The sequence below is a fragment of the Caenorhabditis elegans genome, chromosome V, assembly GCF_000002985.6.
Source record: "Caenorhabditis elegans chromosome V".
Classification (NCBI taxonomy): Eukaryota; Metazoa; Nematoda; class Chromadorea; order Rhabditida; family Rhabditidae; genus Caenorhabditis; species Caenorhabditis elegans.
This window is the reverse complement of record NC_003283.11, coordinates 11,485,362-11,508,584: the sequence shown is the minus strand read 5'-3', so window position 1 is coordinate 11,508,584 and position 23,223 is coordinate 11,485,362. Positions and strand designations below refer to the sequence as shown.

The window sequence follows — 23,223 nt, the reverse complement described above, 5'->3', positions numbered from 1 at the left end:
CAGAGATAGAGCAATGAATCCTATATGAAAAATGGAGAGATGGGTGAGAGTTCATGATGAAAGAATCAGACAGATGTTACACTAGCCTGCGGCTCTGTTCCCCCGCACTTTGCAGCCTCTTTTTTGACGGGATTAGTGTGCACTTTGGAACGGGTATTTGAATGGGAAAAATAGAGAAAAACTATGACTGAAAAGGAGATTATGAAAGAATTTGCAAAACGTCAAAAACTAGAATAAAGAAAAAATAATGATAGGGTTAAAATACAAAAACGGTGACAAAACCGTCAACTCTGAACAAAATTGGAGAACGATAATGAATACGAATAATTTATGCAAAAGTGAGAGAAATGGGAAAGTGGAAAAAAACTGTTGATATGGTATATTTAGAGCAGTCGAATCACAATCATTATGACAAGAAACTGAAGGGAATGAAGGCAGCAAATAGAAAAAATAGCATCGCATGCACTTTCTCTTGGACTGTACAAACAACGTGCGTTAAAAAAATGCGGAAAAATCAGGAGGATACTCCAGGCACCAGATGGAAGATCGATGGAAACATGTTGGTTATAGCAGTATAAATCGTAGGTGACAGGCCAGATGGTAGAACAAAATGTACATTGTAGTGGGGAAGAGATTCGACGTCCATTCCACTGCACACCTGCAAATAAATTGAAGATATTGATGAAAGTGTAGAAGTTATTGATTTCACCAAATAGCGATATTCTTCACCAGATTAATTTTCAATCACTAAGGTTTCAATAAACATTTTTAAAGAAAAATAAGACATTTTTCAACATTATTTTTAGCTTTGTGATTACTGAAAGAAAAATTGAAAACGTTTTTTGATCGAAAAACTTGAGTTTTGAGGTGCGTGGGAGTCTGAACGTATGTTACTTACCTCCATCAGATATCCTTTGACGCACTTGAATAGCATCTCTGCTCGCTTTAGACACCATGCAATAGTGGTGCTCTGAAAAAAAAAAGAAAACAATTTTCTCATCTCGTTTCTCAAGTCTCTCTGCTTCTTTTTCATGACTCCATCAACTCACCTCATCCGGCCTATCAATCAAAAGAAGAGGAATATGAATTGTGCTCGTGTTGTATCGAGCCGCAGTTCGAATAATATTCCGAACACCAGCAAGGCATGGATGACGACTGTTTATTTCCAGAGATTGAAGTGTTTCGTCGACAACAAGATGATAAACTATCTGTACTTTATGCAAATTCGAGTGTCTTGTTATATACACGTCGCCCACAGTGCAGGTTGGATCCTGACGAAGTGCACTGGAAGGAACCAACTGTTCTGGAGGTGTCTTTCCTTCGGCAATTAATTTTGAAGTTTCTTCGTCGATTTTATCTGCTTTCCAGGAATTCCGTTCACGATTCTAGAAAATATAATCATATCGAACATCAGAATTTAACTTAGAGCTTACCGCTGCTAAGGTTTTCTTTAATTGCTCCGCAAGACTATCAAAATGTAAATCTGTCGACTGTTCACAAATTTTGAAAAAGTCCGATGAAGAATTGATATGCATCATCGGATCACGTGGAACCAGAAGCGTCGTCCCACTCAAATTTCTGCTGTATAATTTCGTAGCCATTTCCAATCGACTCGAAGTGGTCCAATCGCCTTCCAGTGTTTGACAGAGGTCTGTGAGTCGATCGACAGTCACCAGACATACATTGTGCATTGATTTGAGTTGCGATCCTATAGCTTTTGAAAGTTGTATTTGAGGAAAATTAGGGAGTTTTACGGTCGAGTAGCGTGAATGGGGAATTTCATCAAAAATTCCAAAATTATCGTCAATTTAGAAATAGAGACAATTTTGGATTTTTTGAAGAAATCCCTATTGACGCTACTCCACCTTTGAAGAACTATTTACGATTATTGATGAAAAAATATATCTAGTTACGTTGAACCATGTTTTGTTTACAAAAAAATATGCAATCTATTTTATTTACATTTACACAATCGCAGCTGCTTCGAGTGAGAATACACACATCGGTTCCGAGTGTGATGAAAAAAAAAAGATAGCGAGTTTCCACTTGGGTATCTCTCATTCTGTGTTTTTAGTTAGAACTTTTGTTTCTCTGATTACGAGGAAATGAGGAGCAGATGTCAGCTGCTCACTAGGTTCGTGATCTCAAGGAACCATCAGTAAAAGTGTGAAAAAGAGAAATAAAAAGAAGAAAACCAACCGATATAAATCGTGAAACTCTCGTTAACCCCATCCGCATATCCTCCAGTTGTTGTTGCGACAGGACGAGGGATTGCGTGTTCATCAAGAATCACATCGTCCAGTAATTCAGCAGGAATACTTCCACGAGAATACAGAGAATCCACAGCTTTTCGATATTTGGATTTTTGAGTATCAGAAAGATCCGCAACTTGAAAGGAATATGTTGTATGTACCTATATTGTGAAAAATTTAAAAGAAGGGAGGAGATAAAATATAAGAGGAAAAACAAATCTAACCTGCCGAAGTTTCTCATTGAGCATGCTGATTTTGTGTGGATGCATGTCCGGGTCTCCAGTTTCTGCAACAAGCTTCTCGCACTGCTTTGACAACTGATCCACTTCCCAATTTCTCGCTCTGATCATATCTGTCATCTGTTTCTTCATGAACACTTCCATCCTCATCAAAGTGAGCAAATTCTCACTTGAGCTTTGCTCAACAACGTATGTAAACTTTTCTTCAAACGGAACTACAGGTTTTCTTCTAGGTTCAAGAAGTCTTCTATTCCGTGAAGGTTGAAACTGAAAACTGGAAAGGAGTATTTTAAACGAAAAAGCGGCATCTAACCAATGGCATACCCATTTCGCGTTTCTTTTTGACAGCGCATTCTATATTTGAAATCGTTCGTCGGTTTTGATGATTGATTGTTTCAGAGTATATAAATTTACGAAGCGCTTCTTTCGCACCTGAAACAATTAGATTAAAATAAAGTATTTGTATTTTAATATTTCTCGCCTTCATAATCCAAAAATTTTCCCGACGGCTGAGCACGCAGTTTGCCGACCCAATCCTCGAGATAAGAATATTCTGGAAGCGGTATAGGAACTTGAATGCGTACATCCTGCAAAATAAACATGAATTTAAATAATAAAATATTAAAAAAAAGATTACTTTATCTGCGCAATATTCCGGTGTGTTTATTACAAACTCGCAAACCGTGGGAAGAGTGGAATTTCGAGTCTCATCTCCAACGGAAACATCTGGCATTAAGAAACTGAAATTTTAACATTTATATTTCAATGTTGTACAAGTTTAAAGCCAATAAAAACGAAAAAAAAAACAAAATTTTGGAAATTGAATAAAATGTGCAATCTGCCGTGGCCGTGTATCGAAACACGCTCACGTCAGAATGCAGACTAAATGTTATTTGCCCTCGAATGAGACCCGAAGAACTCGGGGGATGTCCAATTGGGGGGATTACCAACTCGTGGGATTGGCCCCGCCCACAGAACCGTGGCTTGCAATACGCCCATTTCTGCAACTGCCGCACGGTTTTAAAACTGTATTTTTCTCAATAGAGCGAGAAATAACAAGAAAAAATAATTTTAAAACCGTGCGGCAGTTGCAGAAATGGGCGTATTGCAAGCCACGGTTCTGTGGGCGGTGCCAATCCCACGAGTTGGTAATCCCCCCAATTGGACATCCCCCGAGTTCTTCGGGTCTCCCTCGAATTTTTATTTTTCAAAACTAAACATTTCGTTTTTGTGGAGAGAGGGAGCTGCATACGTAATTTTCCTTTACTTGTATAAAAAGGTTTTAAATTTTATGAACTTTTAAATATTTAATTACTGCCAATTACTGTTCATTAAATTCATTAAGTTTTCAGAGAACATTCGAACATTCAATAATTCACGATGGCACTAACACCTAAAAGAATGAACGCAATGAACGCCAATATTGATGCAGAATGTCCCATCTGTCAATGCAAAATGATTGTACCAACAACTATTCCAGCCTGTGGCCACAAATTTTGTTTTATTTGCCTGAAAGGAGTTTATATGAATGATATGGGTGGATGCCCAATGTGTCGTGGGCCCATCGACTCGAATATTTTCGCCCAGCCGAGTCAAGTTTTGGATCTCAAAATGAATGTGCCAAAATCTCCAATTGTTACACTGAAACCAAGTAAGTTTTTTTCTACAAAACTCAAGCTTCATAAATGTCCGTTTCAGTTTTCGTTTCTTAATGCAACAACAACATTTCAACTTTTCAATTTCAGAAACTGCGGCGACGCTAAACTCCAACCAAAACGTTCCTGCGCTCGACTTGGATGGTACTATTTTACACAATACTTCTCAAATTGTAGCTCAATATTTCAGCTTCGATCTGTGATCCTGAAGAGAGAAAGTATTGGATATACAGTGGAAAGAATCAAGGATGGTGGCGATTCGAACCACGTAACGAACGAGAAATCGAAGAAGCATACAATGCCGGAAAATGCCACTGTGAAGTTGTGATCTGTGGTCGACCATACGTTATCGATTTCCACCAGTTTCTTCAATATCCAAGAGGAGTTCCGAATCAGGCTCGTCACGTGAAGCGTGTATCAGCTGATGATTTCGATGGAATTGGTGTGAAAGGACTCGCTGGAATTTTCGTCCCTACTTCATTAATATCCATGTTCAATGATTGCTGTAATGTAAAACCGGTCTCAAAATCTAGTTCAAAATATGTGGTACATACATTTGGTGCATTTTACTAATCATCTCCTCGACGTTTCTGTGAATAAATGTTCGGTATTTGAAAAAGTAGTGTTGGTATAATTCAGATAACAGACTAGGCTTGAAGAAGTCTATGCCTTCAATTTTATGAACGGAACCCCACAAAGGTGGGGTAGCGTGAATAGAAAATTTCCGAAATAGTCTCCGATTCATCAATACCACAAAAGAAAAACGAGGAAAATTGCAAAAGAATAAAAAGCTCAACTATTAAAAATGCGGTTTTCCAGTTGGCTAAATTCCCTGTTTGAATTTCCTCCAAAATTGGAAGTCACGCCCACTTTTGAACCAATCAACATCTTCGAACTCCACACACTCCATCTGATTGGTGCAAAAGTGGGCGTAACTTCTAATTTTGGAGGAAGTTCAAACGGAATTTTCCCAAAAATTCCCTTTCTCGCTACTCCATCTTCAACAATTGGTATGTACGGTACCATGAGTTTGTATATGAGTAGTTAAAAAGGAAACATAATTAATTCGGAACATAGTCGTCACTGTGATTCTTTCCGCGAAGCTGTCGGCAGTGATAAGCACAACAGAAGAGGACGAAAGAAACGAAATAAAACCAGTTCGTGACTGATGGCAAGCCTTCTTTTTCACTGTCCTTCTCCTCATTTTCTGATCACTTCAGGGCGCACGCATCAGTTCGCAACTTCTTGACTACAATTTGGAACTCTTTGTTTTCTTAATTCGTAATTTACTTTTCACCATGAAAGCATTTCAGATGATCACGACTGGGCAAATATTATGTTCAGTGATATTTCTTACATTTGTCATTGCGAGATATGAAGATAGTAAGTACATTTTCCTGATTCCAGAGTCTTTGATCTCAAAATTCAGAATATGACAGATCAAAAATGCCATGGGACTTGAGACCCATCGATCGATTCATTGGATTATGGTCCTTGACGGTAATTTCTTTTTTTTTTTCAAATCAACTTCCTTCTCTGCTTCTCTACTTCTCTGACATCAATAGAAATATATTTTCTTATCAGAATTTTCTTACTATTAGATTTTTCTCATCACTGCATTCGCATTTTCTTCTAAATAGTACATTTCTGTCATCTGTAAAAGATAAAAACTATTTCTTTGTTCTTATTAGATACGGAACAATGAATTGTTTTTCTACAGGGATCAAATGGTCGTCAGAGAGACTTGCCACCTCCATCTCAAATTGATTATGCAATTAACCCAATCCCTAAATTTGGAGCTAGAGCTGTCAATATAACGTGAGTTCTGTTAAAGTTTAGTCAAATTTGGAGAAAAAATGAGTTCTGAAAGAATACCCTAATCACTTCGACAAATATAGTAGGTATCAAAATTTAAGGTTTAGAATTTTGGAATTAAATTCCGTAAAACTGCCAAAACTGTCAAAAATATACAAAGTTATCTCTCAGCTTTCAATTAAGCTTCATACATTTCATAATTACACCTGAAAGTGAGATTAGAAAACATATTCGAAGAGAAAGAAAGATTCAGATCTGGCAACGTTTTGCCAGACAACTTTCTACCAAATGTTGGCAGCATCTTGTTAACTTATTTTAGTGGCACTTAATAAGTTGGCAAAGTTTTGGCAGAATATTACCTTTTTAGGCCTAGATAGTATAAAAATCTGAAATCAAGATGAAAAGAAATTATGAATAGAAGTAACGAACTTAAAAAAGAAAACGGTTTGCAATAAAATGCAGTCTACCACTAACTGGAATATCATTTTAAATATATTACATGTGTTGGCTACGATTTTAAATAAAGTTTAAAATCGCTGTAAAAATGATATTCAAATGCAATCACAGATGCTATAACAATGTTGGTGTGGTTGTGCCTTCTGCTAAGTTCAATAAGTAGGAGTTATCTCAAAAATGTTTCAGACACACCTATTTCGACCGCAACAGTGTTGTTCGTCACGATTATGGTTTCATGCCAGTTAAAAATGCAACTAGAAGAGATCCACGTGTCCATGTCGCATACTTGACTACATCATCACAAGGATGGTCAATGATGGAGCAAGGGCAGGTTAAGGAAGGAAAAATGACATTCCATCTAAAACAATTCATGAGAAGAAGCTTTGATGTTGGAAATAATAATAACCTGGAGATTAGAGAGTTTGAGAGACAATTGGAACTTCCAGACTATAACACAATGCTCATGAAGGTTAGTTGGGGTAAATTGGTTTCCTTTCAAATATTGAAAAATATTGGCAATCAGAACCAAAATAAAACTCTCGGAAAAAATAGGAACAATCTGTGGTTACAGGATCATTACCTCCTTGTACGCAGATTATATTTTTGAAATGGATCAACTAGTAGATTGAAAGAAATATTTTCAATAGTCAATTTATTTCAGATCCGTGCCGAAACCGCTTACGACACCGAAACCTACACAGCCACATACAAAAGAGTTTACTAAATTTCAATTTCCCTCACATTTTCTCAAAGTTTAGCTATATTGCTTCTATATGAAATAAATCCATCTCTCTATATATGTTCGTCTGTATCCGGCGATCGTTTAGTCCTAATTGGAGACCTCCGCCAAAACATAGAAGTGAACGGTTTTGGTTTAGGTTTTCGGAACGGAAAGAGAATTGGTGAAAAAACGATGGGAGGCATGTGACAGACAGAAAGAACTGACACCCGTTTTTACTTTTTTCTTCTGATTTCCATTCCATCCATATCAGTTTTGCCCAACTTCTTGACGTTTTATAGGTCGTTAGTCATCTTACTTTTTCCTGTGCCTATTCCCTCAATTTTTTACGTTTCACCGCAAGACCCAGAACAGCTGCTGTGTTGATTTCATGCTGAAAGACAACAAAAAAGATGCAAGACAGAAAATGAACAAAGTAGAACTAAATACTTGTGTTGTACATATATCGAATTACTTTTCAAAGAGGTTTCGTTTAGATGTTCGAAATTCCGGTTGCTCTTTTTGCATGGTGTCATGTCATTCAAGATCTCAATGACGATTTGAGTTGAGATGACGTCTATGCTTTCTGCTGGATACTTGGCATTCAAAAACTGCATTTGTATTGTTTATGAACTTATTTATACTTTGAACATCGGTAATTAGAACTTCTACTTTTGAAAACTTGAGAACTTCTATCTATAATGTTAGTGTTTTATCCCGAAAGATGTATACTTTTATATATTTTCTACAAATATAGCATTTCGATTTAAAAGTATTTTTCTTTGTGTCAAGCTCTTCAAGCAACGATTCCTTTTATTACTCTTTTGAAAAAACACCCATTAAAAACGAATTCAACAAAAGTCCAACTCCGCCTTTAATTACTATTACAATGAAACTAAAACGAGTGCTTCCGCCAAAAAAAAAACCAAACCTACGTCTACCTACAAAACGTGTTTAGCTCGGCTTGAAATATACTCACTGTAGGCAGGCGGGTAGACATCATTGAACCTACATCTAAACCCTAAAAGAATTTTGTTGTACAATTTTCTAAAGACAGTGTGATGTAACTTTGACATTTCTAGACTAATTAACATTTTAAAATTGATCAAACTCTAACGTTTGGGGAAAAGTTCCCAATATCTTTTTTTTCGTTTCGACAAAAATCTTATCTCTTCATATCAAAGCGGTTTTCCAATCAAGGTGTTACTTTTCTCCACCTTCAATCAACCCCAATATTATAACAATTGCCTCTATAGTTTCATTCTTACATATTCTCTCTTTCATTTTATTATATTCTTCATCTTCATCATCACCACATCAGCAAAAGAAGAAGAAGTAGTCAAAAAGTGTGTGAAGATGTAGAACACATTGAGGAGAGGGCACACCCAAGAGGCGTGCAAAATGAAAGAAGATGATGATGATTGTTAGTTGATTAATTGAATGAAGACGGCATCATCATAAGATGGTCTCGACGCGAATTCGAGAAAATAGAACCCTTTTGGTTCTGTACGTTCATTTTTGTTTTCTATTCGATCGGCTACTAATCAATCAGTTTTTTGTTGTGTTGTCAATTGAAAGGGAAGATGTGCGCGATAGTTCTTCTAAAAAAAGGAAATGGCAAGATGTTCCAAATTAGTACTGATACTATGATCGTTTCTAGTTTAATCAGTGAACTCACCTTTAAAGTTGAATTCAACAAAACTCCACATTTACAATGCTTGTATCACGAAAACTACCACTCGTAATGGTGGTCCGTTTGAGAGTATTTTTTTCTTAAACTTTAAACACAAATTTCGTAAAGTTCAGTCTCTTTGTACTTTTCCCATTACATCCGCTGCTTTTGTCGTTCACATCCATAAATTTTGCAGAAACCCAATACGAAACCCCCTTTGAAATTCCTACCAAAAATTCAGTAGGATCTACTATTCCAATTCCCATCATGGTCCCTGATTCTCCCAATGTTTGCACACATAGCAGTAGCTCTTTTGAAATACGATCCGCTAAATTTGTTCAGGACACCGCTTTCTGTCTTTCTCTTCTCTCTATTCCTGGTGGCACTTCCATTTTCTATATTTTCTCGATTCCCTTAAATTGGTCCTATTTGCTGTACAATTTTCACAATTCTTTTCAAAAGTTTGTGTTCCTTTTTCTCATGAAACCTTTTTGACATGTTGAATGAAACTGAGAGGGAGGGAGTGTCACTGGTTTTAGATAGATAGTGGTAGGGGGACAGGACAGGAAGCTTTCACATTCCAGCCATTTTTCTTTATATTTCTTCATGTTTTTGTCACATTGGTATTTTGGGAATAAGAGGGAGGGGGCTTCTTAATGGAATAATTACGAAATTCATGACTGTTGCTAAAAATGAAATCACTCTGGAAAATAATTTCAATTCTTCTAGAATTATAACTATGGTGAGTATTTTTTATTCACAAAATGCTTTATTTATCGGAACAACTTTGCTCTGAAATTCCAATCCCCGGAATAAAATTAATAGGATCTCCAAAATTTTTATCCATAATTTAACGATATGAATCCAAATTCAGAATTCTCCCCGAAGTATGAACTTCGAAATTGTCTGAAGTACTGTTGACTTTTTTTAAACATGACAACACAAAGTATCACTGTCCTTCTCTGTGTTTAGAGCTTGTACGAATAGCTCACTGTCACATCATCAATGATCACCTATTTTGAACAATTGTGCCATTCTCTAGCTTCTCCTCACCTGGGGGTCATCACACAGTTCGTGATCGGTTCTTCATTTATTTGCATATTCATCGGGTGGCGCAATGGAATGACTGCATGAGGAACGCTCCCGGTGGAATGGCGGACGACGGAGCAGGCGGCATAATGAAAAGCCATAGAAGAGATAGAGAGAGGGACACTGTGCAATTTTCTCTGTTTCTCCCACGCTCGCGCGAAAGGCAACAAAATGCAAACATTTGAAGAAACAAGAAGGGGGCAGAAAAAGAGTGAGAAGCAATTGTGGCGATGATCACATCACAGCTGATGAAACTCTTGCTCTTTCATGTTTCTCATTCCATCTGGTCCTAGAGCTCCAAAGCCCCCGTATAACTTTTTTGGGTTGAGATTTTGTTGATCATTTGAAATGAAAACATTTGATTTTTCATCTCTTCCACAACTCGTCTGTTTCTTTCCATCGCAAAAAGTGTTAACCCAACTCTGTTCGTTTTGTTTGAACAGATTGAGTCATTTCATTTCGAAATTAAGCTCATAGGGAGTTTGTACCAGTCGCACTATTCGTTGCAATTTTTCGTTTTTAGCTAATCAATTATTTCAAAAAAACCTAATTTGGTTCATAAAGTTGAAGCTTAACACATCCTTCAGCAATATGTTTGATACGTTTGGAGTATTAAATATAGATTCTATGCAATTTCATCATAAGTGATTACAGAAAAAGAAAGATTAATTGATTTCGGGAATTCGAAAAAAAAAAGTTTTTGTAAGTGGACTGTTATCATGGTTACCGTGCAGCCCCTATAATTCTATTATTTGATGCCCATTTAGAAATATTTGGATTTGCAAAATTTACAAGAAATCCCAGAAAATAGTTTTAAAATTCACAACACCATTTATCAATCGCCTACGATATTAAGAACACATTACTCCTACCAAATACCTTATGCACCTCTTAGCACCTGCCTCTAGTACAGTATCTGCCAAAGGTGTCAAAGTGAGGGATGTAACCTTCATTACTCATTTTGAAATACACATTCATCAGTTTTTGAACGACTTTATTCAAAAGACCTCTTCATTTCAACATTAGGACTTTTATTTCGAAATCATATGTTATTTGTTGACATAGACTTTTCTCAATATTAAGCACTCAACTTTCCTTAAATTAAAATCGTCAGATCGGCGCCAAATTTTTGTAAAGTAGAACACTGATGATGCATTGCACTCTTGAGAGCTCACTGACCATACCGCCCGTTGCTTCATTTCTTTTTCGCTTTTCGCTCTTGCGCACACACAAAAAACAACGGAAAAGATGGTTGCTTCATTCCATCCGCGAAATGAAGCTGCCGCGGAAAGGATCACATTCCACAAGGTTCCCTCCTCCGTTCTTCCATCTTAATGCATTTATTGGAAAATAAGACATTGATACATGCATCTGCTTGTTCAATCAACATCAATCTTTGTAATGTTAATGTGTAATTGTAACTGTAATATTTCCACTATTTGATTTTCCTTCCACTTCTGAAAAGTTTCAAATACTTATCAGCTGGTGTTCAAGAGTGTAAACACTTTGAAATTCAAAAAAGCTGCATGACGTGGAAGAGATGAGCTGAGCTTTTGTTCTTTTTGAGCTCGGAGAGAAAAAACTGTGCAAGTTATAATATTTAGTTTGAACTAGGACAGTTAAATAGTAAGTCTTTCTCGCTCTCCCAACTTCTACCGCGTAGATCATCCGTGTTAAATGAACTTAGACAACGAGCATCTTTATTTTTTGAGCTAAAATGTGCTAGTTCAGATTTTGAAGCTGAAAAAAGAAAACAAAATTTCTTGGTAAATTTTTTGTCAAAATGTTTAGATCTTTCTCCAAATTTTGGGAGATATTACCTTGCGAACCAATTGCACTTTCTATTTGATACTCTCCCAATTTGTAAACTTTAACCTTCGGATCGGTCCTCCTCGATCAAATACACCCCCCCCCCCCCCTCTTTGTCTCTTTCGGCTCTTACCATCATCCCATTTTTTTGTTACTTTTCTTTCTTTCATCGCCCCGTCACAAATTCATCGCCCTTTTCAACTTCTTAATCAAATAGTGCACTAGTTTCGTACTTTTCAATTTCTCATGCGTGACACCTTATCGATAAACGTTCGGAAAGAGTGACGATGCTACCTGATGATGAGAACATTGCTTCTTGACACACAACAAACACTCAAACTCTCTCAACTCTCCGTTCGTTTACTCTTTTATTTGCTCAATATTATTTGGAGGCGGCGTGAAACCTACTGAATATGAGAAGCATGATCAAATATTCTCTATTTCGCATCATTTTCATGATCCACAGCGTTTTTCAAGTCATAATCTTTTTCAATTCTTTCAGCCACAAATGATCAGATGAGGAAGCGGGCAATACTTATACCGTTACTCTTCTGCTTGGTCACACCTATTCTGCTCTATTTTCTTGGGTCATATGCATTACATCTCTTACAAAATTATGAGAAAGGTGAAGAAGAAAAAGTTCGAGGTGAGTCATCATGGAGTAAATTGAAGTTTTTCTGGAGAAGCATATCAGTATTTTATTATTTCTTTTTTCAGACTGGCAACAAAAACATCAACCAAAGCAGGATGATGACTTGGAGTTACCCTCCGATTTTGTCTACACTGAAGCACCAGTTGTGGTAAACGTAGGAAGATCATCGGAAGAAAACAACAAAATTGAGGAGATAGAAAAATCCGAAGAAGTAGAGTGGATAACAGCTCCGCCGAGAAAGACGCCAGTTCCTATAACTACAACAAGAGAGCAAACTACAACTACGTTGAGAACAACTTCAGCGTCTACCACTTTATCTACAACTCAACCTCAAACTACAACAACTACTACAATTCCGAGCACAACTACAATGACTGAAAGTTCCTCAACTAGCACCACTGCATCTCCAACCACAACGCGAATTCGAACATGGACATATACCACTAGGTTTGTAAATGAAAATAAATACATGTGAATTGTATTTTTGTTTTATATAGATACCCATCTGTCCATGATCCAAACCGTCATCGATATGGACAAGATAGAATCCACCATCAACACCACCACCATCACCATCATACAACTACTACACCTTCTACAACTACTTCGACAACTACTACAACAACAGTTGCACCTACTACCACCGAACCCGCAACAAGAGTTCGTGTGACAACTGCAAGATATCAGCCATCTTCCTATTCACCAATCAGTTCTTCATCTTCCAACTCTATTTATGATAGGATAACTGTTTCCGCCATACCGTCTTCTTCTAGTTACCGTAACCCATATATTCATAAAATTGAAGTCACTTCTTCCACTTATCGTACTCCGGAAATTTCTCCAACCACGAGTACTCATCGTCAGCATCACCACCAGCATCATCATCATAATCGAACTCACATTGATATTCATTCTCATCCACGTCATCATATGCCCTATCCTCAGTATCCATATCCTCATTTTCCAAATGTACTATATCCAACCACGGAGAAATCCACAACCACAACCACAGAAGCTCGAACGGAAGCCACTATTACAACCGTTGAAGAAACTACTCCGAGACGTCATCATCACGGCCATCATCATCATGGTACACACCACCACCATCATTATAGTTCTACAGTCAGACCAACAACAACTACTACAAGAGAATCTGAGTTGGATCGATGGGGTTTCGTGGAATCTGTTGAAGATCTTAGTTCAGAAGAAGTCAAATCCTCCTTGCCATCGACAACAACACCGCGATCAACGACAACAACAGAAGAACCCATGAAGTTTGAAGAAGTTGTTCCAGAAGTTGTTCCAGAAAAGCCAGAAGTTCCACGTCACAGACAACCGGAACCGACTCAAGTGCCTGCCAAAAGAGTAGAGTAAGTATTTTATTCTTTGAAAAGGGTTGAAAGGTTTGATTGTCAAAAAGATATAAACTTGTATCAAAAATTTTGAAGAGTATGAGTAGTGTAAAACTCCATGTAAATCATTTTCTAACAAATGAATTTTTAGACGCGAAGTGACTCTTGTAACTGGTTTCCTTGATATCGGCCGCGGCGATTGGGATATATACAGAAGACCACTTGAAACATATCACAAGTTCATGGAAACTCTTCTCACTTTGGAAAATAACTTTGTGGTATTTACCGATGAGTCAAGTTATGATTTCGTCGTAAAAACAAGAACAAAATTAGGCCTGATGGATAAGACAAAAGTTCACAAGATCACGTTGGATGATTTGCCGTTGTACAGTTATATTAATGAAGCAAAGAAAATTATCAATGATGAGTTGAACAATGAAACTTTCTATAGGTATGTATTATGAACTTCAAAGATAAACCCAAAGTTTTATTTCAGAACTATTGCGGATCTTGATATGAAGACTCATCCAGAATCCATCAGTGCTGAATATAACATTGTTGTCAACTCAAAAACTCATTTCTTACATAATGTAACAATGGAGAATCCTTTCAATTCGGAACATTTTGTCTGGCTTGATGCGGGATATGGTCACGCCAATGAGAATCACTTCCCATATAGTTATAAATGGCAACCTGCTCTTCCTGATGGAAAGATTTCGTTGATCAAAGTAACACCATATTTTGATGAAGTGTCCAGCTATGATCTCAAGAGATTATATCGTAAGAATGTAGCATTGTTGAGTGGAGGATTTATTGCAGGAGATAAACAGTAAGTATTTCAAAGTTTGAACTTTATTCATATTTTAATTTTCAGCGCAATTGGACAACTCCATTCAATAATTCACCGCAAATTTATCCAATTGATCTACCAAAATCATGTAGATGATGATCAAACTTTACTTACACTTGCCGTTAACTCATTTCCCCAACTTTTCCATATTGTTCTTGGCGATTGGTTTGATGCTTTTCGTCTTTTCGCATCTGATCCAGAGGTTCAAATGGGTTAAAATAATTTCATTTTTCTTGATGTATCATTATCTTTTTAACATGACATTATTCATCTTTTACGCATATTTTCACTTCCATTCTCTCATTTTTCTCACTCGTCCATCAAATGGGTTTTGTCTACTTCATACAGATAATCATTTCATTTCAATAGTTGATAAATTTATCTTTTTTAATAATGTGAATTTGAATTGTGAATTCCAATAATCTTGTGATGTGTTCCATTAGACGCTTTAATAAAAATTGTCAAATATTTTCGATACTCTAAAAATGTTTTGTTATTCGTCGCCTGAAACTTCTAGTCTGTATGTAGTCAACATTTTACGTTCAACTATTTATTCAACAAAAATAGCTGCAGAAATTTCAAAACGGAATACTATTGTCCTTTCATTCTCTGTCATGTGGCTTCATTTTCTCGGTTCTTACGAGCCAAGCAGGCAAAAGCAATCATTAATGCAGCACAGGGATATCTGAAAGTTCAGTTTCTAAAAATTTTATACAAAAACGAAACTTGCAAAAACCAGAAATAGATATAATTGTTGATTTCACAGCATCCAACTTCACAGCATACTTGATAAGAATGACAGCCAAACACTATTTGCTTCGGACGTGATCCATCACTGAATACTACCTGAAAATATTACCCGCAGTTTTCCACGCTGTTCACTAGAAGTGCTGAATTGAGTTTCTGAAAAAAATTTCTAACACTAACATGATCAATTTCTTCGTAATGCCTGTAGAGCTTGAAAATGCAAACTTTGGTCCTATTTTCGGTTGGTTCATAAAAATCATCGAAAAAGTAGTAGTTTTTGTTGAACCTTAAACAATATCTTTCACAACTCGTGTTGAGAAAACCTTAAAACTCACGGAAATATACTATGCTTATCGATTGAATAAATATCAGTCACATTATTATAAGAAAAGTAATGCTCAATAACCCTTGGTTCGCTTAAAAACCTTGACAGATAACTGAATTCGATGTATCCTGTTCTGAAAAGTATATGGTTATGTAGGTTATTATTGATCAGTAAAAAAGTGAAAAATTTTCGAAACATATTCCAGGCTACAAACGAAAATTGAAACTGAATAAAAAATGAATAAAATGTAGTAAAGTATGAGCGACAATTGATGCGTCTCTAAATATGAAGAAACATGCGATCTACTTTTTTATTCATTTTGTTTGAATTTTGGACAAATTGAAAGAATTAAATTAGTTTAAATTAAACTAGATCAATGACTTCTTGTTCTTCTATTCTTTGCAATATGGACGCTGAATGATGACTTAAATTTTGAGCCTGAGATCTTCCATTTGGATACAAATCGTCATATTTTGGAGGTCCTTGTCTGCTTGCCAACTCTTGAAGAACATAACTTGAAATAGATCTCTGAACCGTATCTCGATGATAAGGAACTGTATGCCACAGTTCTCCACTGGATCGTTGCATTCTACGTGCGTTGTCTGGTTTTTTGGGTAATTGAACACAGAAGATTATTAACATGATTCCAATTCCAGTGTAGAGAAGTCTAAAACTGCTGGTCCGAATCAATACAAATCTAGAAACTTACATATTAATAAGGACTTAAAAAACATGATTTGTACAACATCCTAAATCGCAACACTCGTGATACCATTGACATCCAAATGTTATATTTGATGGGCGCTTTTTATTTTCATATTTTATCTGAATTAAAGCTTTTAAAACTAAACTGTCCCACAAATTTCCTTGAACCTTCCGCAATTCCTTATGATAATAGGAAATATGAAAAGAACAAATTAAAGAATGAGCAACTCCCGCGTTGTAGTACTCGTTATCCCAGAAATACTCGTTGTTCGCAAATCTAAAAATAAATGCAAATGCAAAATGAAAGATCATCAAATTTGCAACGCACAAAATAGGTTTGGAAGGTTGCTTAATGACAATTCCATTTTCTGCTGTCTGATTGAAATAACGATGTGAGAATGTCATGCTGAGAAGAGTCATGCCGAGAGAAACAGGAGAAACATGATTTATTCTGAAATTGTAAAAATTACAAAAGCGAAATCTTGGAATGTTCTTTCATGCACAAGCGATGATTTTTTTGTGAATTTTTTTTATTTCTTGAAAACTAAAAATCTGCCTTTATTCAGTGAGCACTTACCAATTCTTACCAAACTTACCAAACTTACCACTTGTCTTATTTTTTTGCCAATTTTTGAAAAGGATTAGAATTTGAAAGAAAAAAAACAATTTCTTTCTAACTTTTCAGAACTCTAGGAAGTTATAGTGCAGACATACCTTGAATCTGGGCAAAAGCACGGTGAACTCTCTGTGTGAATTAACAACAGCATTACAAAAATATATAAGAAAAACAATGACATGGTCTATTTAGAAAAAATGAATGAAATTAAGACCACCCATCAATGTGCTCTCTCAACATTACGAGACGCAGATGACACTAATACCAGACGCATTTTGAGCTTTTTTCAGTTGACTTAACAAGGAATAACATGGTGATCTGATACAAATATTTATTAGCACATAAAAGCTCTTACCGACAGTTCTTTATTATAGGCTCCCTATCAGCTATTTTGACATAAAGTCGTCTGTGGTTGTTTCAGGTATTTTTCAATATTCCCACTTTTAATGATTTTTGCCATATTGAATTATGAAAATGTCAATATGGGTATAATGTCAAGACACTTCGACATTATTTGAATAAAAATAGTGTCTTCTGAAGTACAGATTAATTGTTTGAATGATATAAGAAATTTTGGAACTTTGGTGCTTGGTGGAAATGGGAAAACGATTAACATTTGCCACAATCAGGAAGAATGTTGGAATCTGTTTCTTGAGGTATTCTCATTTGTTCTTTTCATAATTAGAGGTGCATTTTTCTGTTATGGATGTGATCGATCGATATTATTCCAGATGGTTTTTTAATTAGGTGTGCTCGTATTCTTCTCCTTCTTGTGTCAGATCGATATTCATTTTTGGTCGATAAATTTAGTTTTGTTGGGAATTTTTGTCATTTTGATTTTCAATTGCTGAAAATTGTTTCTGTCACCCATTAATTCACACTGACAGAAGGAAATTTAAACAAAAAACAGTTGCTTGTTTATCTTGTCTATTTGCCATTGGATGCTGTTCATTGATTTGCTCCTCTCTAGCCTTTTCCCGGTACACTAAAACATGACCAAAAGGTCAAGTTTCCATTGTGTAGCTCAATTCTAGCCCCACCGTTTTCTCTTTTTCAACAACCAACCTGATCATTCGCTAGAGTCTAGCATTGTTACTTTACAACTCTTCTCGATGACCATCTCTATTTCTTGTCTGCGTATCCCTCTCTCTATTTCTGCCCCAAAAACCAAATCGAACAAACACATTCGTCCATTCTCTCAATTTTCACATCTCGTTTTTTTTATCTGGCGTGAGTTTTTACTTCGTTATCTGTTTTTTTTTTATTTTTCATTCCTCCTACATATTCATTATCTTATTTTATAGAAAATGGATCGAGCACTAGACTTTGTAAAAATGGTAGTTGGTACCTTATTTTTCATAGTTCTAAATTTCTTCAAAAACTTCTTACCTAATGGAGTGCTCCCACGTAAATCAGTCGAAGGAAAGAAAGTTTTAATTACTGGTTCTGGAAGTGGTATAGGAAGGCTTATGGCTCTGGAATTCGCGAAACTCGGAGCTGAAGTTGTAATCTGGGATGTCAACAAGGATGGTGCAGAGGAAACAAAAAATCAAGTTGTAAAAGCTGGAGGAAAAGCGAGCACATTTGTGGTTGATCTGTCACAATACAAAGATATTCACAAAGTTGCGAAGGAAACTAAAGAAGCTGTTGGAGATATTGATATTTTGATTAACAATGCTGGAATTGTTACAGGTAAGAATATTTTGAGTTTCTTTCAATTAGTTTAATTTGATTATTTAAGGAAAGAAACTTTTTGATTGTCCCGATGAGTTGATGGAGAAAACAATGGCAGTTAACACCAATGCTCTATTCTATGTTAGTATGAACTTTATTAAAGAAAATCTGAAATCAAAATAGAAATTCCTCAATGACTACTTGATATCTCAAGTCATTTTCTAGTTTCCGTTTTTCTAAAAAAAAAAACAAATTTTCTACAGACAGCCAAAAACTTCCTTCCATCCATGTTGGAAAAAGACAACGGACACTTAGTAACAATTGCATCAATGGCTGGAAAGACTGGATGCGTAGGACTAGTTGATTATTGTGCTTCAAAGCACGGAGCAATTGGATGCCATGATTCAATTGCCATGGAGATTTTGGCTCAGAAGAAATACGGAGTCAATACTACTTTAGTCTGCCCATTTTTCATTGATACAGGAATGTTCCACGGAGTCACAACTAAGTGAGTTTCATTGATTGCATTTTTTGTTTTCAAAAATATTTAAAATCTGAATTTCCAGATGCCCAGCCTTGTTCCCAATTCTCGAAGCCAATTATGCTGTTGAGTGTATCGTGGAGGCAATCCTCACAAACCGACCACTCTTGTGCATGCCAAAGGCTTCCTACCTAATTCTTGCCCTTATCGGACTTCTTCCAATTGAATCACAAGTCATGATGGCTGACTTTTTCGGAACAAACGAATCAATGAATGATTTTAAAGGAAGACAAAAAAATGATTAACGAGTTAATAAGTAATAAATTCAGTATTAAAATCTCTGATATTCAGAGAATGTTTCAATCTTTCGTGTACTTTAATTCTCCATATAAAACGTGCCAATATGAAATAAACAATTTTGTAATTTTGATTTTGGAGTTTTTGGCAGTCCAGTGCTTGGCAAATACCAAAATGAACTGTATGGGTATTGCTAAGTTTTAAAGGGAAATGAGCTTCAAATGTAAAAATAAATGCTAAAAAGTGAAAAGTCAAGTGTTTTACTAAACATATACAACAAACAAACTTACGGGTAAAATTAAGGTAAAATTCCAGCTACTGATTACTGTGAATTTTGTTTTCCACTTTTTTTCTACAAGCTCAAATTAGTTTATATTTATTTTCAAAGTTACTGCATTTAATTTTTATAATTAAACTTGTGTTTATTACCCATGATAAAGATTGGATTCCCAGAACTTGTAGAAACTTGTAGACTTGTAGAAGTGAAAAATAAAATACCAAGTATAACAAATATATTATCTTTTCTACCGATACTCTATTCCATTTTTTGGCGGTGCAAATTGTAACATTGGAACAAAAACTTTAAAAATATGAATTTATAGAACACTCTATCCCTAGAACACTTTTACCTTCTGTTGATATTGATTCAACCACGTCCCCGTTTACATTAATTGTTGCAACGAGCGGAAACCACAAAATGTCGGGCCATCGAATGAAACCCCACAAATGTTTGAGTGACTATATTCAGCTTTGCGCTGGGGCGATAACGTGACCAATGAGGCTTTGCCGAGGTGCGTTTATTGCTGGTTGAAAACTTTTCCCAATTGCCCGCGATGTCCCCTGAAACATGGGTGGCATACGCAATTTTTGAAAGCCTCTAGGAGGCAGAAAAACATCTTCAAAATTCATCTAAGTTCATCTTCGCATTTTCGATATTGCGAAGTTAATAAAACACAATATTTATACATACAAATATTCGTTGATAATTGGTTTCTACCGATTGGCTTTGCATCATTGGCTGCTTGGGCAGCTAAGATCTTCTCCTTAGGAGTCAATCCCGCGTTTTTCGATCCGAATTTGACCGCGTCGACCGTTTCCGAGCTTCCTCTCTTCAACAGGCATGGAACTCTTGAAGTTGAACCAGTTTTTTCAGTCTCCCCGTCATTGTTCTTCTTCAATTTGTCAGCCCATTCATGGAAGCGGGTCCAATTGTCCTTCTGCACCTCCTTGTCTTCGAGCCGAGCCAATTCCAGCTTTTTCAACTCCTTGCTGAGCATCACAATGGTAGATTCTCTCCAGGCATTGTTGGCCGTCTTCTCCCCGTCTACAATCGATTTCAGCGATCCATTAATGGATTTTATTAGACCGACGGCTGTATTGTTGTCGCTGGTAGTTTGCTTTGAGCTCTCCAAGAGTTTCACCAGAGATCCAAACATGACGAGTTGAGTTCCAGCAGTGGCTGAGCCACTATCCAACAATGGGACTCCGAATGGTGCCGATGGCAGCTTCTCTGAAAACAATATCATTTTATTAAATCGAAAATCGATAATTCTTTGATAAAATCTATTTCTATCAGTTTTTGATGAATTTCGCGAAATTATTTCTCATTTTTGGAGCAAAATTTGATAACTAATAATTTTATTGATTTTCACTCACTCAGCTCGTTGCAGAGCTGCACGATGTCCTTCGACGACGAGTTTTGCTGAGCAATCTGCGCCAACAGTCCCTCCAAATCGCATTTATCCTCCTTTTCTCCAGTCACTTTCGTGATGATGATATCGTCATCATCGTCCTCCTCGATGAGCGCATCGTTCTCCTGAGTCTTTGACGGCGAATTTCCTAAAAGCACAACCAAACGGCGACGAAATTTAGGACCACACTGACGAATTCTCCTGGGCGGCGTGCATCGAGGGCGGTTAGATGTGCAGGTGGCGCACGACGTGGGGGGTCTGATGTGCAGGTGGAGTACTGTAGTTGGCGGCGGTTCAAACGTTCCAAGGCCATTGGTGTGTGTGCGTTCCAAGGCCATATAGATGTAATTGTGTAAATTAATGGAAATAATATTAGTAACAAAGTGGCGAAAAGGAGAATTATTCTTGGTTCTCCGCGTTCGCGACAGCAATTGCTGATCTATACCAGCTAGATGCTTCTACTGCTGTCACACGATCCGATCCAGTTATGCTTGATTTTATGCGCCAAACTTAAAATACAACACATTTGGAAACTTGAAAGACTATTGAGAAATAAACATACATGTTTTAGTGAAAACAGAATAAAGCGGCTTATTGGATATCATCAGTGCTAACGTTGATAAGGATCCATGTTGAGTGCACATTGCAGTGAGGATATAACTCATATCTAAAGTACTCTAACTGTTTGAAATATATGTTTCGTTTCAGCTTACACATTGCACTTGATGGAATCCAAATGATAAAAGATAAGAAGAAGATTCCAAGAGGTATGGAAATGAAAATCACATGAACAGCAGTTTGTATATACAAACTATGCAAAAAGTTCCGTTGAAGAGATATTGTTCTCTGAGAAAGCGACGCCTTAAGTTTTTGAAGTCCAAGTTTTGAGGCATAAACTGATAACCCAAAATAGACAGCAGCAAGTGGTTGACTAGAAGCTGCTACACCAACAAATATCAAAACTAGAGTGGAGTCTGTATTGATAAACATACAATTATCACACCAAATATATGATGGAAGTTCTCCGTATTTCTAAAAAAAATTCATTGAAACAATTGCCTTGTCATGAGCTCACACATTTTCAATTTTAGTTTTAAAAGCTTTTTGATCAGCTAAATGATTATATGACGCAGCAAGTAGACACATGCATGACGTCATCATGAAATAATGATAGTATTTTACACCAGTTATAACTCGTCTCAAAACTTTAATTGAATCATCGGTAACTGCATTCATTCGATATTCAAACATATGTATTATAGATATTCCAGTTGCACACAAACCAGCTACCACGATTGAAAACATTAAAACAGGTAACTGATAACCTATTCCCATTGAACATAATGCTGACCATGGGACAACTACTATAAGCTGCCAAATTGCATCCATAAAATATTCCATGAATATACAACTAAATATGTGAACTTATCACTGAGAACTACAGAACCAAAAGCAAGAGACTTACGTGAAAATATGCCTCAAAAGGAGGGTTCTATACTGATTGAAAAATGAAGGACATTTCCAGATCAAAATAAAACATGTTGCAATATATATCGGAGCCGTCAAACATACAAAAATATGACCCAAATATTTAAGAAAGGGTGACGTTGGAATAGCACACGACACATTCATTGAATTGAATTTAAGGTAAGCTTGTCTAGCTAATGGAATAGAAAAAGTGAGAGATCAGAAAGAAAATCTTGTTCTGGTTTGGAGAAAGCTGATCAAATATCAAGTAAGTGATAAATTGCTGTGTTTTCACCTGCTGAAATTCACACTCTCAATTACCTGCTGCGATATTTTTTATTGTTGTTTAAATGAAAAATGAGTAAGACTTGAATACTAGTTAAAGTTATTTAAATTCATCTTGAATGTTGAAAATATAATTAGAAATAACATATCAGATAAGTAATTATACACTTTTTGATAATTGATTTCAACTCAAAATTCTAAACGCAACATACTACATCGTAAACACCTTATTAGTCTCAATTATGAGAAATAATGTGAAACTTTGGCTTAATTACTAGCTGCAGAAAACAAAATACATTACTGTCTTGGATTTTAGGAGATTAAGGAATAATTCACCATAAAATGCAAATTCCTCATGTACAAATCTTAAAACTGT

At 36.2% G+C, this 23,223-nt stretch overlaps 8 protein-coding genes, 7 non-coding genes and 1 pseudogene across 20 annotated transcripts; 9 read left to right on the top strand and 7 right to left on the bottom strand.

The window, feature by feature from the left end:
* Positions 1-311: 311 nt before the first annotated feature.
* Positions 312-3,238, bottom strand: C55A6.10 (the record flags this gene model as incomplete). 3 transcript variants are annotated; one of them, NM_001269400.5, is made up of 9 exons in its annotated part: positions 312-658; positions 899-970; positions 1,050-1,385; positions 1,434-1,708; positions 2,200-2,413; positions 2,477-2,758; positions 2,805-2,923; positions 2,973-3,078; positions 3,129-3,231. In NM_001269400.5, 9 exons carry the CDS (start codon positions 3,222-3,224, stop codon positions 515-517), a joined length of 1,644 nt encoding a protein of 547 aa, NP_001256329.1. The 3 variants fall into 3 exon arrangements, with proteins under 3 accessions (NP_001256329.1, NP_001360533.1, NP_001256330.1); NM_001373111.2 differs by having other exon boundaries at positions 314-658; positions 1,434-1,714; positions 3,129-3,238; NM_001269401.3 differs by lacking the exons at positions 2,200-2,413; positions 2,477-2,758; positions 2,805-2,923; positions 2,973-3,078; positions 3,129-3,231 and having other exon boundaries at positions 515-658; positions 1,434-1,691.
* On the top strand, positions 1,738-1,886 carry C55A6.19. Its single transcript, NR_069555.1, has one exon. It is a non-coding gene; the product is annotated as an Unclassified non-coding RNA C55A6.19 (non-coding RNA).
* Positions 3,239-3,843: 605 nt separating the features above from the next.
* C55A6.1 (E3 ubiquitin-protein ligase) lies at positions 3,844-4,765 on the top strand. Its single transcript, NM_073516.9, has 3 exons — positions 3,844-4,142; positions 4,237-4,290; positions 4,337-4,765. Exons 1-3 carry the CDS (start codon positions 3,893-3,895, stop codon positions 4,717-4,719), a joined length of 687 nt encoding a protein of 228 aa, NP_505917.2. The 5' UTR covers positions 3,844-3,892; the 3' UTR covers positions 4,720-4,765.
* Positions 4,766-5,453: 688 nt separating this feature from the next.
* On the top strand, positions 5,454-7,211 carry C55A6.12 (THAP4-like heme-binding beta-barrel domain-containing protein; the record flags this gene model as incomplete). Of its 2 annotated transcripts, NM_001028571.5 has the most annotated exons (5): positions 5,454-5,529; positions 5,576-5,646; positions 5,867-5,964; positions 6,604-6,886; positions 7,079-7,211. In NM_001028571.5, the coding sequence occupies 5 exons, from the start codon at positions 5,460-5,462 to the stop codon at positions 7,139-7,141; spliced, it is 585 nt and encodes a 194-aa protein (NP_001023742.2). The 2 variants fall into 2 exon arrangements, with proteins under 2 accessions (NP_001023742.2, NP_001294704.1); NM_001307775.3 differs by lacking the exons at positions 5,454-5,529; positions 5,576-5,646; positions 5,867-5,964 and having other exon boundaries at positions 6,653-6,886; positions 7,079-7,141.
* Positions 6,096-6,223, bottom strand: C55A6.16. Its single transcript, NR_069554.1, has one exon. It is a non-coding gene; the product is annotated as an Unclassified non-coding RNA C55A6.16 (non-coding RNA).
* C55A6.21 lies at positions 6,144-6,274 on the top strand. Its single transcript, NR_069553.1, has one exon. It is a non-coding gene; the product is annotated as an Unclassified non-coding RNA C55A6.21 (non-coding RNA).
* Positions 7,212-7,911: 700 nt separating the features above from the next.
* Positions 7,912-7,932, top strand: 21ur-13851. Its single transcript, NR_069552.1, has one exon.
* Positions 7,933-8,373: 441 nt separating this feature from the next.
* C55A6.18 lies at positions 8,374-8,514 on the bottom strand. The gene has a single exon (NR_069551.1). It is a non-coding gene; the product is annotated as an Unclassified non-coding RNA C55A6.18 (non-coding RNA).
* Positions 8,515-9,850: 1,336 nt separating this feature from the next.
* Positions 9,851-10,152, top strand: C55A6.14. The gene has a single exon (NR_069550.1). It is a non-coding gene; the product is annotated as an Unclassified non-coding RNA C55A6.14 (non-coding RNA).
* A 2,049-nt stretch (positions 10,153-12,201) lies between these two features.
* Positions 12,202-15,034, top strand: htrl-1 (HtrL domain containing). The gene is made up of 6 exons (NM_073515.10): positions 12,202-12,351; positions 12,423-12,804; positions 12,855-13,727; positions 13,861-14,160; positions 14,206-14,538; positions 14,584-15,034. Exons 1-6 carry the CDS (start codon positions 12,222-12,224, stop codon positions 14,774-14,776), a joined length of 2,211 nt encoding a protein of 736 aa, NP_505916.2. The 5' UTR covers positions 12,202-12,221; the 3' UTR covers positions 14,777-15,034.
* A 137-nt stretch (positions 15,035-15,171) lies between these two features.
* Positions 15,172-15,829, bottom strand: T11F9.21 (CX domain-containing protein; the record flags this gene model as incomplete). 2 transcript variants are annotated; one of them, NM_001269398.1, is made up of 4 exons in its annotated part: positions 15,172-15,244; positions 15,290-15,405; positions 15,487-15,592; positions 15,642-15,829. In NM_001269398.1, the coding sequence occupies 4 exons, from the start codon at positions 15,827-15,829 to the stop codon at positions 15,172-15,174; spliced, it is 483 nt and encodes a 160-aa protein (NP_001256327.1). The 2 variants fall into 2 exon arrangements, with proteins under 2 accessions (NP_001256327.1, NP_001256328.1); NM_001269399.1 differs by lacking the exons at positions 15,290-15,405; positions 15,487-15,592; positions 15,642-15,829 and having other exon boundaries at positions 15,172-15,225.
* Positions 15,830-15,994: 165 nt separating this feature from the next.
* Positions 15,995-16,756, bottom strand: T11F9.19 (annotated as a pseudogene). The gene is made up of 4 exons: positions 16,665-16,756; positions 16,505-16,613; positions 16,341-16,456; positions 15,995-16,298 (listed from the first exon to the last, which is right to left on the bottom strand). Coding segments are annotated over exons 1-4 (621 nt in total).
* Positions 16,757-18,256: 1,500 nt separating this feature from the next.
* On the top strand, positions 18,257-19,535 carry dhs-19 (DeHydrogenases, Short chain). Its single transcript, NM_073514.8, has 4 exons — positions 18,257-18,644; positions 18,694-18,767; positions 18,890-19,134; positions 19,193-19,535. Exons 1-4 carry the CDS (start codon positions 18,260-18,262, stop codon positions 19,410-19,412), a joined length of 924 nt encoding a protein of 307 aa, NP_505915.1. The 5' UTR covers positions 18,257-18,259; the 3' UTR covers positions 19,413-19,535.
* Positions 19,536-20,150: 615 nt separating this feature from the next.
* On the top strand, positions 20,151-20,294 carry T11F9.16. The gene has a single exon (NR_000588.1). It is a non-coding gene; the product is annotated as a small nuclear RNA T11F9.16 (small nuclear RNA).
* On the bottom strand, positions 20,295-21,605 carry T11F9.10 (uncharacterized protein). Its single transcript, NM_073513.6, has 2 exons — positions 21,061-21,605; positions 20,295-20,914 (listed from the first exon to the last, which is right to left on the bottom strand). Exons 1-2 carry the CDS (start codon positions 21,431-21,433, stop codon positions 20,310-20,312), a joined length of 978 nt encoding a protein of 325 aa, NP_505914.1. The 5' UTR covers positions 21,434-21,605; the 3' UTR covers positions 20,295-20,309.
* On the bottom strand, positions 21,319-22,727 carry srh-1 (Serpentine Receptor, class H; the record flags this gene model as incomplete). Its single annotated transcript, NM_001028964.4, has 5 exons — positions 21,319-21,604; positions 21,658-21,762; positions 21,809-22,127; positions 22,173-22,506; positions 22,561-22,727. 5 exons carry the CDS (start codon positions 22,725-22,727, stop codon positions 21,495-21,497), a joined length of 1,035 nt encoding a protein of 344 aa, NP_001024135.2. The 3' UTR covers positions 21,319-21,494.
* Positions 22,728-23,223: the final 496 nt, after the last annotated feature.

Coding starts and splice junctions, on each gene's coding strand:
- dhs-19 (NM_073514.8), top strand. CDS start 18,260: ATGGATCGAGCACTAGACTTTGTAAAAATGGTAGTTGGTACCTTATTT. Junction 18,645..18,693: donor CAATGCTGGAATTGTTACAG/GTAAGAATATTT, acceptor TGATTATTTAAG/GAAAGAAACTTTTTGATTGT. Junction 19,135..19,192: donor TTCCACGGAGTCACAACTAA/GTGAGTTTCATT, acceptor CTGAATTTCCAG/ATGCCCAGCCTTGTTCCCAA.
- htrl-1 (NM_073515.10), top strand. CDS start 12,222: ATGAGGAAGCGGGCAATACTTATACCGTTACTCTTCTGCTTGGTCACA. Junction 13,728..13,860: donor GTGCCTGCCAAAAGAGTAGA/GTAAGTATTTTA, acceptor ATGAATTTTTAG/ACGCGAAGTGACTCTTGTAA. Junction 14,539..14,583: donor TTTATTGCAGGAGATAAACA/GTAAGTATTTCA, acceptor TTTAATTTTCAG/CGCAATTGGACAACTCCATT.
- C55A6.1 (NM_073516.9), top strand. CDS start 3,893: ATGAACGCAATGAACGCCAATATTGATGCAGAATGTCCCATCTGTCAA. Junction 4,143..4,236: donor AATTGTTACACTGAAACCAA/GTAAGTTTTTTT, acceptor TTTCAATTTCAG/AAACTGCGGCGACGCTAAAC. Junction 4,291..4,336: donor TCCTGCGCTCGACTTGGATG/GTACTATTTTAC, acceptor TCAATATTTCAG/CTTCGATCTGTGATCCTGAA.
- T11F9.10 (NM_073513.6), bottom strand. CDS start 21,433: ATGGCCTTGGAACGCACACACACCAATGGCCTTGGAACGTTTGAACCG. Junction 20,915..21,060: donor GCAGCTCTGCAACGAGCTGA/GTGAGTGAAAAT, acceptor TATTGTTTTCAG/AGAAGCTGCCATCGGCACCA.